Here is a 20,226-nt window from a genome sequence, read left to right on the forward strand (position 1 = left end):
CCAGGACCCTGGGATCATGACCTAAGCTGAAGGCAGATGCTTAACGACTGAGCCACCCAGGCGCCCCAAAGTTCTGGACTTCTTCCACACACACTGACTAATCCCTCCTCTTCTGTCCTTCTTGTCTGACTCAGCCTTGCATTGTCTGTGGGGCTTCAGTCTAGGGTCCTTGATGGTTGTGCCCTTTTGATATATCAACCTAAAATTATACCGGGATAGCCCTTCCTTTCCCACATATCTTCTACAGGCCGTATTTTGCTCACTGTGCCTTCGCCATTCAGTCAAGCCTGTCCTTGACTTTTATATCATCCTGATTTTTTTGGACTACATTTTTGCCTCAGGGCCTAAAAGAAGAAATGGTGACGCAAGGTAGACACCCAAAAATTATTTGCTGAATTTTTGGATGAATTTAATTAGATCATCAAGGAACTGGGTGTGTGTGTGTGTGTGTGTGTGGTTTTGTCTGCTTATTTCTTTTAACATGGACAAGATTGGGGGAGATCCAACTGGATGAAATTTGAAGAGGAATGGTATGGCATTCTAGACTGGCATTCAGTTACAGGGGAGAGCTACTTCTGCCTCTGTAACTCATTAGTGATGTGACCTTGAAATTTTGAACTAAACTCAAGGGTTTGGTCCAAGCCCCCTTCAATATCTCTTCTTTTGTATGACTCATTGGGTTTCAATATTTGCCACTCCTTCCATAAACCTATGAATTAAATGTTATCTTTAGGCATCAACTTAGTTTATGCAAGAATGATGCCTTACATTTCATAATAATTTGTCATTTTCAGAGTACTTTCATCTCTACCATCTCATTTGATTTTAACCAATCATGTAAAGTACTGAAGACAAGTTAATTTTTTTACTTCTGACAAGATGTGAAATTTGCTCAAGGTTACAACACAGTAGAAAGGGGGATGACATTTGTATATACTGTCCTGACTATATGAGGCACAATTAATTGGGCAGAATTGCTACCATGTGGAAGTGGACCAGTGTTTACACCTTAGAATAGTGGTCAGTACTTATTATATTTTTTTAATGTTAAGGACTGTTTAGAAACGCTGAAATCTAAAGAATTTTTTGCTTTTCTAAATTCTTTAGTGGCAAGGGTCAGAAAAGTACTCAGGTTAGCTCAGTTGGGGAAGGGGAACACTACAGGAGTCCGCTATCTTGTGACAGGAGGAAAGGTGGCCCTCATAATAACTGGGAAAGGATCTCTACTACTCATTTCTTCCTAGGACTCAAGTTGTCTTCTTTTCTCAGAACTTCCAAGATCTTTCTTATCTGAAGAGCAGTTTCCTCTGCTTACTCATGGTTCTTGTTTCCCCATAACCATGGCTCACATGGTTTGGCTTCCTGGCACCAGCCCTGGCCAGCTGACTCCAACAAGTCAGATCTATCACTCAGCATAGACTACTGTCAATCTCTTCCTCTTTTAGTTCCTGTGATCCAATCAGCTGGGGCTGGTGAGACTGGGACAGGAAGGAGTCATGCGGTACCCACAACAAGTTCTACCTCTATATCAGGATTTATAGGCAGGTTTTTAAAGAAGGGAGTCTGTAGATGGATCCCAAAACATATCTGCTTCACTTATCTTTTTATCCAAGTTTCACAATATTCTATTGAGTTTTTCTTTCTAAGGTGTCTCTAATCTTCATAAGTATAACTTTGTAGATATATCTATTCTTCTGATAGTTCGGGGGGAAAACAAAACAAAACCAAACCAAAAGCAATCCACATTTGTCCCTGAATTTCAGATAGGAAGGGTGGTTGCATGGTTTTCAGACTGTCGGGTGTTGTTAAAACAAAAGTGCTAGGGGCGCCTGGGTGGCTCAGTCAGTTAAGCATCCAAGTCTTGATTTAAGCTCAGGTCATGATCTCACGGTTGTGAGATCGAGCCCTGCCTCGGGCTCCATGCCAAGCAGGGAGTCTGCTGGAGATTCTCTCTCTCCCTCTGTTCCTCCTCTGCTTCTCCTCCTGCTCTCTCTCTCAAATAAATAAATAAATCTAAAAAAAAATAGTGCTAGCCATCAGTTGTGTGCATTTAGGTCTGAGACATGATCCTACCATTTCTTTCCAAACAGACCATTTATTCCCCTTGAAATTCAGGAGAATTCTTTCTTAATTCTTTCTTAAGAAAGAATCTTAAGGGATTATCTTCCAGCCTCTGTATTTTACGGTAAGACATTGACTTCAAGCCTTAGGTCACAGAGTTGATTAGAGGTAGAACCAGTGGAATATTTCTCCTAAACAAATGTTTGTGAACTTTTTATTACATCATCTCAGTACAGCCCTGTAGAGGCTTACTCTGAGGATCACAGAAAATGCAGTGATAACGCAGTGTAAAGTAGTGTCTACATGTAAAATTTATTTTAAGATGAGAACATGGAATGGGGATCGAAGAAAAGAATCTTCACAATGTGTGAATACACAGGAAACAAATTATAAATGCCCTAATTCTTGTTTTCTAAAAACTTACATATGAATTAAAGATCTTGAAAATTGATCTGAACTCTGTTACTGCCACAAAATTGCATCAGAAAATGGAGATTAGGCGGTTCCTGCTGCCAGATGGTATAGGAAGGTGGCTGAATGTCGACTCGGATCCCAGACTGCCCGGCTTCAAACGTGGGTTCTGTCACTTAATAAAGTTGTGTAATTTTAGACAAGTTTGTGTCATTTACCAAAGTGCCGTGGGTCAAGCCACTCAACATGGCTTGCTTCTGATTCTCTGTATACAAAATATATAATATAAAAATATTTTAAAAATACCCTATAGAGTCATTCTCAGGATTAGAGCAGCCAACATTTGAGAAATTCTTAGAACAGCGTTTGGCACATAGTAAACCCACTATGTAGGTGTTACCCCATCATTGTTATTACTCGCTTTTCTCCTGGGGGGGGTACTAATATACTGGTGGAATAGCGAAATCTCCCTTTAAAACCCTTGGACTGGATTCGCGATATCGGTCGGTTTAGCGAGGAATTCGAGATGGAGAGGGAAGTTTTCTTCTGTGGTGGCTCCCTCTTTATCGGTATCCCTTTAACTCATGAAATTCGTAAATTGATCATTATTTGCATGTCACAGAGCAGGAAACTGGCTAGAGAAGGTAACTGCTTGGCCAGAACGGTAAGTTGGGTCAGTAGTGGTTCGTGGTACAAACTCGATTTGAGTCTACGACGCAGTGAACTGAAGTCCTCTCCGAGTGAAGACCTCCTGGACTTACAAAGCTCGCACTCTCCCAGGGTCCTAGAAAAAGATGGGGTGGGGTAGTGGAGGAGGGGACCCTCACGCCCCTTCAAGCCCAGGAACTACAACGTGGTTCAGCGGCCTTTGCCCGGGCTGCGCAAGCCTGGCTACGAGGACTGGCTCCACACTGCGGAAGAATCCGGGCTCTGGCTTTCTGTCGGCGGCACCAGCGCGGCCTCTCCCCGGCCTCCCTTCGGGGTGGGCCAGGGGATCTCACTGCCCCGAGGAACTCTGCGGCGTATAATGCCTTAATCTATTTAGAAACTACCCTTCTGAGTAAAACAAACAAACAAACAAAAACAAAAAATAAGGAAGACTAAGGAAAGGGAACAAGAAGAAGAGCGCAAGAGCACGGGGCCTGCGAACGGCCCCAACCTCACGAGCCCTTACGGCCCGGCCCCACTCGCGACACCAGACGGAGCCCCGCCGCCCGCCTCCGCTCCCGGAGGAGGCGTGGCCCGCACGCGCCGCCATCTTGGGTGCCTCTCTAGGCTCTCTGTTTACTACTCTATGGCCGCTCGCTCCCGCCCCGCCCCTCCCCAGTCATTGTCTGGAGGAGCAGCCGCGGCCGCAGCGCCTTCTCTTTATAAGCCCGCAGTGCCCGGATGTGAATGGATTACAATGTATCTTTCAGGGAAACCTATTATTATCAATGTGACTCCGCGGGGGAGTCAATGGTGATGATGAGGAGGAGGAGGAGGATGATGATGATGAGACACCTCTAAACTTGGAACAAGTTTAAGACTTTATAAGAGGAGAAGAAAAAAAACCCACCAACAAGATTTGTTTGAGGAAAAATTCTAACTATCCTGTATTGATATTTTTTTTATAAACAATAAGAAAAAGTTGTTGGATTTTTTTTTTTTTAATGATTTCTTTTTTGGGGGAGGGAATTTTGTTGCAGTTTTATGGTGGAAAATGCAAAAACCAGAGCCAGGTGCATAATCTTGTATTCTGTGGATATCCCTGGAGCAGAACTGAGTACCAGTTAAAATACTTTTTTGGGGGATACACATGTGAGATACTAAGTACTTGCAGAAGATTTTTGTCTTTCTTTTTAAAGTCACTTTCCTTGGAATATTGTGAGCATATTTGTGGCCATTTAAGGTAACGTTACAATTTGCTGTCAGAGTAAACTGTTTGTAATTGAATTTAATTTTTAAAATGTCGATCCCAATGTTTTATTAAAACAAAAGGAACAACCTATTAAATAATTGCCAATGGGAAAAAGTGTGTGCATGCATTTTGTGTATGTACTTGCACATCTAGCAATTACAGGGTTTCAGGAATGTGTATTTTAACACACGTTAAAATAGCGTATGTTGCATATACTGGATAAAGCACGCTTGTTATTACGAAACGATAGAATTATGAAGCTTAATTTTAATCCTAAAAAGTGATGTGAAAAAGTATGTTTTAAGAGCATGCAAGGCCTGTAATGGTAAATGTTGAATTCAAAACTTACAGTGCTGGCGAACGGGGACTTAGCGTGGCTAGGAACTCAAGTGTAAAAACAAAACAACATCCACCCTCAAAAATTGCCTTTTTTTTTTTTTTTTTTGGCGAAGTTTGCAGCTATACTAATCTGTGACTTAAAAGGGAGGGGAAAGAAAGTATGCAATTTAGGTTTCGCCCCCAATGCAAAACTACCGAAATGAAAATCTCCCCAGCAAAATGTGGCTTGGTTTATATATGGAAAAGAGAAATATTGTTCCTCTTGGCAAAGTCTTTTTGCATCACGTGTATTTGCAGCCTAGTATAAACTTGCTTTGCTGTGTGTGGATGTGTGAGTGAGAGGGAACGAGAGTCAGAGAAAGAAAGAAGTGAGGGGATGTAAACTCGAATAAATTTCAAAGTGCCTCCGATGGATGAAACGGGCAAAAACTGAACTGTTCAGGCTTCAGATTGTAACTGACGATCTGAGGGAAAATGAGGTGCTCGATGAATTTTCGTTTGTATTTTTTTTGCGAGGCGGGGGAGGTGTTGAGATTTTTTTCTGGGGGGGTGCATCCCAGCCAGCCCGACCCGAGTGAGCCGCGTCTCCCCGCCGGAGCCCCCCCACCCATTTCTTTGCTGAACTTGCAATTCCGTGCGCCTCGGCGTGTTTCCCCCTCCCCCCTTCCCTCGTCCCCTCCCCTCCCCGGAGAAGAGAGTTGGTGTTAAGAGTCAGGGATCTTGGCTGTGTGTCTGCGGATCTGTAGTGGCGGCGGCGGCGGCGGCGGCGGCGGCGGCGGGGAAGGAGCAGGAGCGGGCGCGGGCGCAGGAGGAGGAGGTGGTGGTGGTGGAGGCAGTGGTTAGACATGAACGCCGCCTCGGCGCCGGCGGTGCACGGAGAGCCCCTTCTCGCGCGCGGGCGGTAGGTACCGGCGCCGGCGGGGCTCGGCGGGCTGATGCGCCGGGCGGCGCGGGGCTGGCTGGGGCTCGGCGGCTCCGCACGCGGCTCCGCGCCTCCGGAGCCGCGGGCTCCCGGCTCCCGGCGCTCCCAGAAGAGACACCCCTTCCCCTCCCGCGCCTCTTCCCTCCCCCTCATCTCTACCCCCCCGCCCCCCCCCAGCAATGCCACTTGGAGGGACCGATGACTTTGCCAAGGGCCTGACTTTAATTTTTACAACCCTTTCTTTCACAAATTAGGGTGCTGGACAATTACAGGACCCGACCCTCCACTCTGCTCCCCCCTTTCGCCGACCCTGTCACCCCTCCCCCTTTGGACGTGTTTTCACTCCAGAGACGCTCATCTTTAATTTCTTTATAGCTACTTTGAAATGCAGAGTGGAGTGGTGTGTGTGCGTGTGTGTGCGTGTGTGTGAGTGTGTGTGTGTGTGTGAGGGGGGTGGGGTGGAGGGTGGGGGGAAAGTTGAGACCGGATCGTTCTGAGTAGTTTCTCTTTTCTCTGTGATCCATTCATTTCTCTACCTCCTGTTGCATAAAATGATGCGCTGAAGAGCGGCTTTTTTTTTTTTTTTCCTTCCCGGATTTGGTTTTATAGTGGATGTTACCAGTTTTGATCGTCTCTTTGGAAATACAATATCAATATCGCTTTTTTTTTTTTTTTTGCTATTGCTGCCTATTCCATCTTAAAAAAAAAAAACAAAACCAACAAACTCTCCCATCCCTCCCTCCTTTCCACCTTAATCCCGCCCGCCCCCACATCCCCACCCCCAACCCCCCCAGTCTCCAAAAATCCGATTGTGTTTTCTCCAAGGATTGGGACTGGATTTTCTGATTGCGGTTATTTCCATGTTTCTAGGTTTGTGTGATTTTGCTAAAATGCATCACCAACAGCGAATGGCTGCCTTAGGGACGGACAAAGAGCTGAGTGATTTACTGGATTTCAGTGCGGTAAGAAAGAACGGTGGAAACTAACAACAGCTGTGAAACAAAACAAAACAAAACAAAAAGCCCAAACACTTCAGCTAGAAACCAATAGTAGTCTAAAGGACGGGAATAATTTTTAATTGGCTGAATCCTTGGCAAACATGAAGGTCTTTTTGATAAGTTTTTAACTACAATTTTTGGGTGTGATGGACGATTCAGGCTCCCCCCCCCCCAGAGTGTAATTACTTGCCTTGAATTCCCTACCCACCGGACCTCCAAAATAATGGAATCTCACCCCAAATGAAAGGACAAACAGACAACCCTAAAACTTGGCCTTATCTGAACATGAGAGTACTCATACTTTGCGCACTACTCGTTTGATTTGATTTGATTTGATTTTTTTTTTTTTTCTGGAAATGGAAAAGAGAAAATAGGAGACCCAGTTGTCTCTTAAAGTTTTAAATTGATGATGCTTTGGGTTCGTAGGACCTGTAGTCCTCTTAGTTCCATCTTTTCCTAGGATTCTGAGAACTCGTATATGTGTGCTGAGCATCAGGCAGTCTCTAGAATCCTTTAGACTGTCTTGGTAAATGTCACAGTCGTGAGATCAGCACAAAGCAAAACTTACACACTTGTGGAGTTTTACGGCTTGTAGTTGGTCCCTCTCCATCCCTTTGCCTCCCCCTTTCCCCAAACCAAGTCCCAGACCTGTCAGGGGAATTAATTCCTTTTTAATGCCGGATGAGTTTGGTGTAAGATGCATTTGCAAAGCAAAATAAAAGGAACCCACAAAACACACAAGTAAAATCCAAACCGCCTCCTAAGCGGGGCTCTTTGATGCTGCTGCCGCCGCCGCCGCCGCCGCCGCTGCTGCTGGTGCTGCTGGTGCTGCTGGTGCCGCTGCCGCCGCCGCCGCCGCCGCCGCCGCCGCCGCCCCCCGCCGCCGCTGCTGCTCTTCTGGACCTTCTTCTGGAGAAATGGCTTTCGGAAGTTTTGCCAGGAAACGTAGCCCTAGGCAGCTCTGTAGCCCCCTTTCTGCTTGCTGCACTTTCTCCATTCGTTCCTTTGCTTTTTGCAGGCTCTGACTCAGGGAAGGTGCGCATTATCCACTAGATACGTCGAAGAAGAGGGAAACCAATTAGGGTCGAAATAAATGCTGGAGAGAGAGAGAGAGAGAGAGAGTGAGAGAGGGAGAGAGAGAGAGTGTGAGAGAGTGAGAGAGAGAGAGCGAGTCTTGCTACAAATTGCTCTCATGTTAGAGGCGAAATGAGAATTTAGTGCAGGTGGCACTTTTCTATTTATTTGGGTTCACATATGACAGGCAAATCCTATACGGGATGGAAATGGACGTTGCCACGTTTATGGCCAAGGTTTTCAATATAAAACAAACAACTTTGTTCTTCTCCTTTGTAAAACTAGTGTTTTCTAGAGAGGCCGCTGCCCTCCAGCTTGAATCCCGATAACACTATGGGGACTGTGTTTGTTTAAAGTGTAGCAGTCTTGCCTAGTGCTGGCAATCGAAGGAACCTGAGGAAAAAGAAAGGACAGAGTGGTAAAGGGGGGGGGGGGTGACTGGTAATGTTATGCTTGTTTTAGTTTTAAGTTGGATGGTGATGTGTTTTACTCAAATGAACCCTTAGCATAAACTCTTAAGCTATTTGGTAAGAGTATGGAAGATCTTTGACAAACTCTGAAGGCACAAATGTCTTCTTTTTGACAATAATATTTCTTTGTTTCTTGTAGATGTTTTCACCTCCTGTGAGCAGTGGGAAAAATGGACCAACTTCTTTGGCGAGTGGACATTTTACTGGCTCAAGTATGTAAATTCTTTTCTTAGCGTGTAGTTAAATGTTCTTAGCTGTTTATTCACTCGTTGTGTATTTTTGGCTCTGTTGAAGTGTTTTGAAAAAGTCATTGAAATTTTAGCTTGTAATGATAGGGTTATTTCATTAGCCATCAGTAGAATAACTTACACAAAATGTTATCTTTTGCAAAATTAAAATTAGGCCTTTTTATCAATCAAGGAAACTGTCTCAGAATTCCATTACTTAAGTTAAAAGCAATTTTCTAATGCAGTTGTAATCAAACACGTGAAGATAAGGCCAGTGTTGACATGGGGAAAATGAATTTATTTCCCTATTTGAAAATAGAGGGAAAAATCTAACTTTCAAAAAAAGGGAAAATCCCTTGTAAATAATATTAATTATTAGGTACTATGTATAATTAACCCTGTTAAAGAAGTGAGCACTTAACTTTGCAGATGAATGCTGCATTGTAAACCATAGCTGTAAATAGAAAGCCTCTTGCTCTCTAAGAGCAAAATATGAATTCATTTATCTTTAAAATATTCTTTTTGGTGTTTTAGCTATTTTTTTCCCTAAGCATTTCCTTGTGCAGTGAATTTTTGCTATATTTAAAGTTGCAAATTTGGAAGGACTTCTACATTTTATAAATGAAAGGTCTTTGGGTGATGCTTAAAAAAAGACGTTAGCGCTATTCACAAAGGAATCTCTGTGCGCAGTGATTATCTGGCATCTAAGGAGGAGTTTTAATAGGGGACTCCCTGAAGGTCTCTTATTAAAGTGAAAACTGAAAATATGATATTCACTTAAAATGGTGATTTTTTGTTTTTGTTTTGTTTTTTTTTTTTGTCTAGTGAATTTCATATGGGAAGGAGGCATACATGGTTGCCTGCTATCCTTTAGGTTTAAGGCTTAAATTCATTTATGCTTTTTAAGCAGCTGTAGTATTTTGGGAGTTCTGGCAGTGGTAAATAACAGTACATTAGACAGAATACCATTCTTAAGTCAGGCTGGTAAATGTTGACATCTTTTAGCTGTGAGATGCCAATGGAACTTTCTATTAACTATTGAATATAATTTCACATCTCTTAATTTTCATTTGATGCTCTGGCAATGAAAGAAATCTGTTCACCTTTGTGATTTGTATAATTGGTATGCTTCTATAAAATTAGTGGCTTTTAAAAGTTGCTCATTTCCAAATAAGTTACTTCTCCTTCTTCTGGCCCCCATAAGACTAAGTTAAATCTCTATAATTTGATTTATAGTAATAGAGAATATAAGATGCTTCCTATAGATCTATTTTATCTTTTAAATTTTGGGGGTCACTTTGATTAAAAGTACTGTTGACCATATATTTGTGTTTTGCTGTCCTGGACCCTGTTATATTTTCCATTTAGGGACTTAACATTTTTTTGTTGTCTTAGTATTATATCTTCCGAATTTTGGTGTTGTATTCTCTACACAACTTTGAAGTGAAGATCGGTACAAGTATCTCTTGTGGACAAATTAATTTTTCATGTTAGACAGTATCAAAACAGTAACCAACTTTATCTCTGACAGTAATTTTCTTCATGATTTTACTTAAGAAAATATGTATTCAGCTTAAATCTAAAAGTAGATTATGTCAGAAAGGCCCAGAGATAGACTGCTTTCAAAGTGCAAAAAACTCTTTTGCACTCTGAAAACTGACACATTTGGAATAACTTAAGTGTATCAGTTTAGGTATGGTTTAATAAAGTAAAGTGATTTAGAAGCATGAAATTGTGTTACATTTAAAAAGACAACTGTGCATCTGGTCCCTTTTCTGTGTTCACATTTAAATAAAGTCCTTGCTATGATGTTTAAGTGTTTACAGAGAGTACAGGCTGGATAAGTATGAATATGTATTAATGCATTTTAGTAAGTGATTATATATTGAACTTACACAGTTCTTAAGATAAATACACACACACACACAAGCACACAAGCACACACACACACACGCATAATCCTAGAAGAGACTTCATCCTTAGTAATACGTGTTAATGATATTTCTAATGAAGATGTTGTGATTATTTTAAGGTGTTGAACTTTAAGTTACAATGTACCACAGTTGCAGTTTTCAGGCCCCAGTGTTTACTTGTAAAGGTAAAAAAGTGTTGCGGCTATTTTGTTCCGGCAGCTGGATTGAAAATGCAGGGTATTCATCCAATGCAGTATGATGGTGACTATAATATATGGAGTACAGATTGTAGTGTTGGTTTTTCTCATCTATTCAAGACATATTTGAACACAGGGCTATTAGTGAAAAAAATGGCTTATATTTCCACTCTACAACAAAGATAAATCTCTTTTAAAGAATATCAAATAGAAAAATCAGGAAAACTACACTTTGCCCATTAACTGGAAGGATGAGCTAGGAAACTTTGGACAGAGAAATGATTTTCTAAATTTACTAAAGGTTAATATCTGTTGTCTTGAGTGGGCTCAGATGTCCCTTTCATGGGTAGCTTTGAAACATGGGTCTAAGAAAAAAAGACCCAAAGTATAAGTAAGTAAACTATTCATATTTGCAAAACCAGCCATATTTCTTCAAAGTGAGGCATGGTGATATTTCATGCTTAAAGTTCCCAATAGCCTTTGAGTCGATTAATATAGGATGCTCCATCGTGATTTGCAATGTGGGAATGAAAATGAAGTGTGGCCATATTCCCTTTAATCTTTCATTTCACCAACATGGTTTTCCCTACCACCTTAAGAAATGGTGAGGCTGCTAGGGAGAATGGAATGTAACCTGAGCTACAGCCTGACATTCCCAGGGAGCATTTTTCACATGAAAGGCTTTTGTCAACCCAGGAAAGGACCAGCAGTTTTTGTTTGATGTTTGCAGGTGTTCAGCAGAGAGCACTAAAACAATTCAGCCATGATGGTTCAGAGCTTCGATGACCTTAACAGAATGAATTGGTGGGCTCTGGAATTATTTTTAAGAAATAGTTGTAACCTATATGGTAACTTATACAAAGGGATTTAATAACCGTTATATCATTGATCTTAAAACAAACTAAAAGCATACATATGCCTGGATGATTGGAAAATATTCTTGTTAAAAAGTAGGGTGGCAAAGTCACCAAAAGAAAAAAAAATGCACCTACAGTCTATAATTTATTGATGAACGGGGGTTAATTTTCTATTATAACAAAAATGCAGTTTATTTGGTTACCTTTGAGTGTTTTATGAGCAAAAGAGAAACATACTAGCTTTGGCATCTTCTTAAAAAGTAGTTTTCAAGTTGGGCCACTAAAATGATCTATACTCAAGAACAGCCCTGGTCACATCTGTTACATGTATTTACAGTTCGTCTGTGATGGATACTACATCTTCCTCTCTTAGTTTAAAAGTTGAGCTTTTTTCCTCTGTAACTGTTTAGTTTTACTTAGGTGTTCAGTGTTTGTTAAAGATTGCCAAATGAATGGGTGTTTGAACAATTAAGAGCAGCAGTAAAATGCACCACATCCCTGTCGTGGTCATTTTTGGAAGAGGAGAAACATTTTTTGATGTTCATACAGGTTAGTTAACCTCTATCCACATAACACACCAAAATGACACATCAATTTAGTAAATTCAGGGAGAAAAAAAATTGATCCAACGGGTGCTTTTTGTATCACAGAGAAAATTCAAATGGTCAGCATCCTGAATTAATTTCTGTCCGTAACAGTTTGAGTTCATGGTTATGGTGTGAAAAAAAAATTGATCTCTCCTTAAAGGCATTTGTTGAGTAGAATCATTTAATTGTGTATGTGTGTGTATTTGTATGTATGTGTGTGTTTTCAAACAGCCTTACTATTGTAGTACAATTCACAATGGTGGTTTGGCTTTTTTTGTAAGGAGCAGAGTAATTTAATAGGTTTAAAAATAAGTCAAGTGGCATTAAACCCATTATATTAGAATCATAGAATTTTGGGGATAGCAACCCCTTAGGAGTAGACCACCCAGTGCCTTCCTTGTACAGCAAAAACTGAGGTTCTAACCTGTGCCTTTATTTGCTATTCTAAAAAACAAGTTTTGATTTGCTAATTCTTTATGGCTCTACACATCCTTTATGGGAATGACTCTGGTTTCACTACTATGTTTTTCTATAATTTGTGTTGCATAATAGGGTATAGGATGTGTGTACTGATAATCCTTCTGCATGTGCCCTTTGAATGCTTTTTAAGGTTTAGAACTGTGTTTTGGATTATTGATCATTCTCTTTTACCTGACCTCCCCTGTGACCATTTGCAAGATACTAGATTGAGTAATAGGGTATGGATGGGCATGACACTGACAAAATAAAGTCCTTCTTAATATGTCAAGTGGCGCACTGTGCACCTTATATTTATTGTATTTTTTGAATCCTCACAAGAACCACAAGGTGCAAGGATTGCCATGCTCAATTCATAGATGAGGAAACTGAGATTCAGAGATGTTCAATGACATGCCCTTAAGGGCAGCCAGTAATAAATTAGGTTTTAAAGCCAGGTCTGCCTAACTCCGTGTCCTTTTCACACTGCACACATAGTCTGATATGGATTATTTTTCAAGATTATGTAGATATAAGAATATATTATTGAGGCTTGGCATGTAATATTATTCCTGATCTTCAGAGTAGATAAGCACTTTTTAAAAACATATTTAAGATAATGATATAAACCATGATATTTTTCCTGCCTTAGTATCCAGATAAGCTGGCTTTCTAATTTATGTTGGATTGCAATGTAACTTAGTCTGTCTCCCTATTATCATCATCATTATTATTATTATGAGGACAATATAGTAGATCTTTTGAAAGTTGTGCTTTCATTCGGTTGTGAATAGACAGTCTGCATGGGTGCCCACGAAAATACTTAGTTTTCAGTTATTTTTATGTACCTCATCAAACCAAAAGTTGAGGTAACTGAGCCTGCTCTGTTAATATCTAAAAAAATAAAGATTTACTATTTTTAACTGTAAAAAAAAAGTTTTGCAGTTCATTGTTAGATCTTTGAAACTTAATATTCAAGAAAAATAATCCTAAACTCCATCTGCATCACTAAAATAAGCAGTTTTGAAGTTTTGATGTGTCTATTACCAGACATGTGCTTAAAATGCTACATTTTCTAAATTCAGAAGGAAGAAGCAGTACTCTATTTGACACTGACTTAAGTAAATAAAATGCATTAAACAAGCGTGGGGATCCAAGATCTGTTGAGACAGAAATGCTTAACATTTTTGACAGCATCAGCAAATTATCTTTACCCTACTATTGTAATGAGAAGATCACTTAAATAACAGATGAACAGCTAAGTCACATAAACATATATAATAGAACTATGTAATGAAAGTTTATGCTGTTAATTGCTCGAATCTGTCTTAAATGCTTAGAATCATGGAGCAGTAAAGACTGTCATATAAACAGTTTTGTTTTGAGCTTAAAATTATTCCTTTTTGCTTTCATCTGCTATGATAAACAAAGTAATTTTGTAAGCTTTACAGATCAAACATTTACTCCTAATGGTAAACTACATTTTATATTGGAAGTTTGCAACCTCGCCCAAGGCATAGAGTTGAGTCCTGGTGGCCCCAGGCCTGTGATTTTCAACGTTTAGTATTATGATGCTATTTAGATCTGTTCCCATAAGCCAAGATAACAGATCTCAAGTTGCCTAATAAGGAACATGGTGTGTTTTGAAATGTTCTTCAGTTTACAAGTCTTGAACCAAAATGTTCTTGGCCAAACCTTTAGAATATAAATCTATATGTTGAGTAAGTCAGATCTTGCATAGAAACAGCATCAAAATGAAGTTACGTAGGAACAGAAAAAAATCCCCACTTTCTTATTTTTTTATTTTTATGAGCTATATTTTATGATCAGGTGTTAGTCCAAGTTAGATAGCACGAAGTATTAGAGAAAGTAAAACACATCATAGGGCTGTGTTTTTTTTTAAAGGTTATTTATGTCAATGGTTTCTTATTACTCTGAATGACATTTTCAAAATTGACCACCACCTTTATAAACTTACACTTGGGTTATCCATTTTCTAAATCTGTGAGCCCATTTAGACTCAACGGTGAGTTTGCACATGAGTTTTAGGTGGATACTTTTGAACCATATGCCTCTTAATGCTTATGAGAGAGACATTTGAGAGGTACTCATCTGATCTTTAGAGAAGATTGGTTGACGCTTTGTTATAAGCAATATATGTACTATTTTTTTAGTGTCCGACTCATAGGAATAGCAAAAGTGTTGAAAAAGGCTGTCATGTTTACTTTCATTTCCAAAATAAATAAAGGCCCAGTTAATCAGCATATCAAATGCCCAGGTGTGCTTAAAATCAGTTTATATGGATGAATTTCAGGACCGTAAGAAAGTATTTTATTTAAAGGTGCAGCCACAAGATTGTTCAAATGGATGCTTTTGTACTTTTGTGTGACAATTAACATTTAATGAATGACTTTCTAGACTGTCATTGGTGGTAATTACTATATGTAGTTTATTAACTGCAATCCATTGTTGGATGTGCCCATATTGATTTGTTTTGCAAACAACTCTTCACATGTTCAGCAGTATTTGTACATTACTTTTTAAAGAACCTGTTTCATTTGCTGATTGCCTCTAAAAATTTTAGCTTACAAATTCTCATGTACTAAAATGCCTCTTTGATCAGAGTCATTTTAATTGATTTAAAAATTCATCAACTTTTCAGCTATAAAATTTTTGCATTTAGATCCTCAGGGAATCTCAAAGGAACTGTACAATATTGATTGTAAAATAATTTATAGAAATTTATATTTATAAGAGACTTTAGAGTTGCTCTATTATTTTTTAGGTAAAGAGCCAAGGTTTGGGAGGATTAAATGTCTTTTGCCCAAATCATACAGTTGGTTATTGGCTATAATAGGACACAAATACAGATGTCCTGACCCGCTGGTCAGGGAACCCATGCTGCTTTTAATTAAGGTTTGGACTCAATCCGTTGGTACCAACTGTATGTTTCTTAAGAAGAGGAAAACGTGTATAATCTACCATTTCTGAAAAAAAATAATAAAAATTTAGATTATGAGAGATGGACATCATAATCCGGCTCACTTGTCATCACGTGTTCCAATTTGGCTAAGGCAGTTGACGAATAACTGTTAAAATGTATTGTGTTATTAAAAATAACAAAGTAAGACCCATGATTAAATATCAGGGCTGTAATTTAATCTCAGGGGTTCTGGTGCTGTTCATAAACCATTTGGCTTTTTTCTGTAACAGATGACGTCAAAATACAGCTTGATTGAATTATGACCCTGGGTTACAGGAGCACCTGCTTATGCCTCCTTACTTCATGGCATGTCAGCATTTCCATTACAAATTTTTTTTTCTCTGACATTTTTAACTTTAAATAGTTAAACTAGACTGATGTTTGGCATATAAACTTTCAGCCCCCCAGGAAAAGACTGTTTTCCCAATAAAACAGAGAAGGTGGTGACAAAGCCCCATTACAGAATACCTTTTAGAATGTTCTTCCTTGCTTTAATCTTCCATTAATTTAAACATTCCCTTTTGAGGTACTTGGCTGAATGGCAGGGCATCCAAATGGAAGGTTTTCAATCTCAAATTTCCCAAGCCAAGACTTAAATACAAGATATTTAGGGACTGTTAAACTAGGAAAAGACCTAGCTTATAGAAAGGAGGATATTGAAATAACAGCTCTGGACACGACCGTTCCATGCTGTGTGAAATGCTGAAGAGCAAGACATGAAAACATGCAAGTTGGTGTACCTTGTCAGTGATTACTTTTATATCCATTTATGATGAGTAAAAATTGATAATGTATGGTTTAGAAAGGTATATTTATTTCTTTCACTATCTGGAGACTTGCAGCATAGCTTCTGTTTTACCCCTCAGGTTTTAATGTGTTGGCAATAGAGAGAGGATGTTGTTTCTATCTAGCTACTTATCTGCCTATCATAATTCTTATTGATGGTTCATCTAATAGATATTTTTAGTACATGCTATGCTCAAATCCCTGTGTTAGCAATTATAGGATAGAGAGGGACTTATGGGAGATAGGTCCTGCCCTGAGAGGGCATAGATTCTGAAAGGAAAGGATAGAAAACCACATACATAATTAATATTCAGTGTCCAAAAGATGAGTGCCGTTTATGTTGTGAGAGTTTAGACAAATAGAAATGATTTCTTTTGGAGGGAAATGAATAATGAAGGCTTCATGGACAAATCAACTCCGATCCTTGAAGGGGAGGAGAAGCATTTTGACACATGCGCACATTGGGACTGAGCATTTTGTGTCAAGATCCCATGCGAAGCAGGCAAGGAGGAAGCTATTGCAAAGGGTGGATTAAAGAGATCTCCAGAAAGAGAAGCTCTTCAGCTCTGCTGTGGAGTCAGCTCTGGTCTGGACCCCTGCAAGGAATTCCACCTGCAGTGTCCCTACTTGGGAAGACTTTTTTCCCTTTCCTGCTTTTAGGATTTCCTTGTGGGTATTAATGATTATAATCCAGTTTCTTCCCAAAGTATGTGTTTTTAATGGTAGAATCAGGATGGAAATCACAGTTTTTATGTTCCCAGGTCCAGACTCTTCCTGTTACATCATTCAGCAATGGAAATTTTCTTGAGTCAAAATGATAGCTACTGTGGAGAAAATGATTTATTTAACTGAATTCTGGAAATCTCGATTCTTTTGTGGTGTTTGCTGCTCAACAGCTGCTTCATATTGACCAAGCAATAGAACCTCAAAGCCTACATCTTAAAGCTGAAAAAAATGCTGTGAAATTTTCCATTGAACTTCAGTAGGGATTTTATACCATACTTAACAATACTTTCAGATAATTTTTATTATTATCATCACCATCACCAGTGCCACATCTTTTGGTTCAAAAGCTAGCAGGGAAATGTGATAGTTATAATTGCCATATTATACAGTCAGAAATGCATTTAAAAGACATTCTCAAGGATATTGTGATCCTAGCCAAAACTCATATAGTGTTTGTAAAAACATCATGGAGTGGCCAGATACACCTTTGGTTAAAATCTATCGTAATTATGTCACAAATAGGAAAAAAAAATAGAAATACCATCCTCTCCTCAAGCATTGATGAGTTCAGATTGAAGTTGTCTTTTTCTCTGTGACATCCAAGTATTTCAGTGTGTAACACATGCTTTCAGTTTCCACAAGGAGCCAAACATTCAAGTGATGGTTGAAATAGGCTTAGGAAGAACTTATTAATGCATGATTGTATTTGCTACATTGTAGAAACAAGAGAGTATTCTGGATCCTTTTTTAAGGAATGTCAGTTATGAACCTATGTATCCCCCAAACTTTTCTTTTACTTTCAAAAATAAGGGATTCATAGTAGAACTATTTTGAAATGCTCTAACTTTAAACTCAGAGAGGAAACGTTTTGGTCATCAGGTGGTAATATTTCAAGACTGACTAAAAAATTTCATACATAACCCAATTTTGTAGTTTTGAAAGCAAAGACCAACAGTATCAGTTTCAATCCTCGTTTGAATAATCATTCTTTGTTGTGTGCCTTCTTGAACATCATTATCTACTAACTGGTATCCCAAACCATTGAATGTCTTTCTACTCTTGTGGGCACTGTGATTCTTCGTCTGATTACCTTTAGCCACAAGGTTAATTTTCTTTTGACACCATATTTTCCCCTGATTTTCCTAACCTCTTATTCAATTCATCTCTTCAGCCTATGTAGAATTATTTCTCATACATGGGATGTGCATTTGCACTGTCCCACTTTCATCCTTAGTAATTTTGGTAGCATTGGATAAGGTGAGAAGTATTCTACAATTACTTTAACTGATTTGACTTAAAAAATTCCATTATCGTTTATAAGGGCTGATTGTGTAAAGAATTTTGAGAGCTTTGGAAAGTGAAAGGGATGAATGAATATAATTTTTTTTTCAGTGTGAATGTATTTTACTGGAATAACAATAGAATTATTAAGAATTATTAGCTTCCGTTTACTCATTCATTCATTAATTCAGTAAATGTTTTGGAGAACTAAGACAAATTACAGAGCTAGACTCTGGTGCTGTAAAGAAGAACAAATCTCAATGTTAGCATTGCAATTAGAGCAAGCATGACGTTGCTCTTGTGAGGTGGAATTTCTATACCAATTCGATGAGAAAGGACTTTAAAAATAAGTGGTGTTGACATACAGAATTAGACTTCTTGAAAAGATACTTTAAAAAATAACTAAGTGCAGACTTCACGTTTCCAACTGCAGCATAGAAATACTGGAATTTGTGTACAAGTGTACTCTACGTGAGTATAAAGAAAGGAGAATGGGTTCCAATGATTAGGGAAATTGGACCTGGGAGAGTATTGTTATGAATGTACTTTCAAATTTAGTACCAGGGATTCTTTGGGAGGCAATGATAATTACATTCCATTTGTCCTTTTTGAGCAGAAATGAGAGTTTTGGATTTACAGATAATGCTCATTTACTTCAAGGGCACTAGATATGCATGATTGTCTTTTTTTATTTTCATGCTTGAATTTTTTAATATTTAGTCTTACAGTTTATGTGCAGTAAAGTTATTCATTTAGTTCTAAAATTAAATGATTATTTATTGAGCATCTACCATGTGTCAGCTACCATGCTGAGTGCTGGAAATAAAATGGTGAGCAAAATAGATCTGTTCCTACATTGCCTAATTGTGGGAGACAGACATTCACTTGAATAATCAACCAAAGAAATATCAAGTTCTACATTTGAGCATTGGGCAAGTTTGCCATAGTGATATTTGACCAAGCTGAGGAGTCAGGAGAAGCTTCCCTGAGGTGGCACACCTGAACTGAGGTCTGAGGGATGGAGGGGTAGTGCAATGGCGAAGTTGGCAGGGTGGAGAGCTGGGCATGGTGGTTGGGGTGGGGGCTAGAGCATGGTCTGAGCAAGGCCAGGGAGAGTGTAGGGGCCAGACCTTGCAAGGCTGAGCAATAGGGTGCCTTTGCAGTGTGCTGCCAGTCAGATTTGTGCCTGGGAACACTCTGGTTGCAGCCTAGAACACAGATCTCAAGGGTGGTCAGTGTGGGTGGCCTGAGGAACCAGTTGTGAGGCTTCAGAAAGCCAGATGAGAGATGGTGCTGCTGGTCCTACAGCTTGGGTGGTGCAGTTCAGAGAATTGACTATAGACTTTATTTGATATCTATAACTTTAGCCCATTGGGGAGGGAGCACTCACACTTGGACACTTGCTCTTTTTTGGCGAAACTTTCTATAACTTTAATACTTGAAAATCTATTGCACCTCCTGAAAGGACCTGTGAGACCTAATTCAACTGCCCTGTGATATCCCTGCTTTTTTAGGAACCAAGTACCATAGACGTGCTTTTTATTTTCCAAGGCAAGTGGTAGATTGATTTTGCAGTTCTCTTGAGAGAGGGTACAGAGGTGGGAGTGGAAGAACCAGGCAAAAGGACTCTTCTTTCTTATTCAGTGGTCATCAGTAATTATGTACTATTTAGGCTTCCTGTAGCTTCTGTCCTTATTACCAGTCAACATTATGATGGGTTGGCTAAATCTGTGGAATTCCTTGAAAGCCTGAAGTCAGGTATCAAGTAGCACAAGTGTGAGATGTTGTTGAGTGTCTTTGCTGGTGAACATTAGGAGGGGGGTTTGATTTATATGATACTGTGTCTGAGATTGAAACACTATTATTTGATTGTATTTTGTCTGAGGTGGCCCTTGGGGGAAAATCATCAGTTCACTTTCGATTAGCAACAAAATGAAGTTTCCCACTTTTACGAGTCCCAGGAAAGAGTCCTCCTCCATCTTTTCTAATGAGGGCCTCCCACTTTTACTCTGACCCCCTCATTCTTTCTCTGCCCCCC

The 20,226-nt window shown here is 39.4% G+C and overlaps 1 protein-coding gene across 32 annotated transcripts in view; it reads left to right on the top strand.

The window, feature by feature from the left end:
- Positions 1 to 3,854: 3,854 nt before the first annotated feature.
- Positions 3,855 to 20,226, top strand: part of TCF4 (transcription factor 4) — a 353,491-nt gene continuing 337,119 nt past the window's right edge. For 7 of the 32 annotated variants that reach the window (XM_064578851.1, XM_064578854.1, XM_064578850.1 and 4 more), the window contains exon 1: positions 8,315 to 8,387. In XM_064578851.1, coding sequence (XP_064434921.1) covers positions 8,315 to 8,387 — 73 coding nt within the window. Of the gene's footprint in view, positions 4,364 to 5,095; positions 5,191 to 5,464; positions 5,613 to 6,503; positions 6,596 to 7,554; positions 7,667 to 8,314; positions 8,388 to 20,226 lie in introns of those variants that run through there. The other 25 variants (XM_045886655.3, XM_045886652.3, XM_045886651.3 and 22 more) reach the window with 16 other exon arrangements.

Source organism: Mirounga angustirostris, unplaced genomic scaffold, assembly GCF_029215605.1.
Source record: "Mirounga angustirostris isolate CCGP_5_RB_7025 unplaced genomic scaffold, mMirAng1.0.hap1 SCAF_14, whole genome shotgun sequence".
NCBI lineage: Eukaryota > Metazoa > Chordata > Mammalia > Carnivora > Phocidae > Mirounga > Mirounga angustirostris.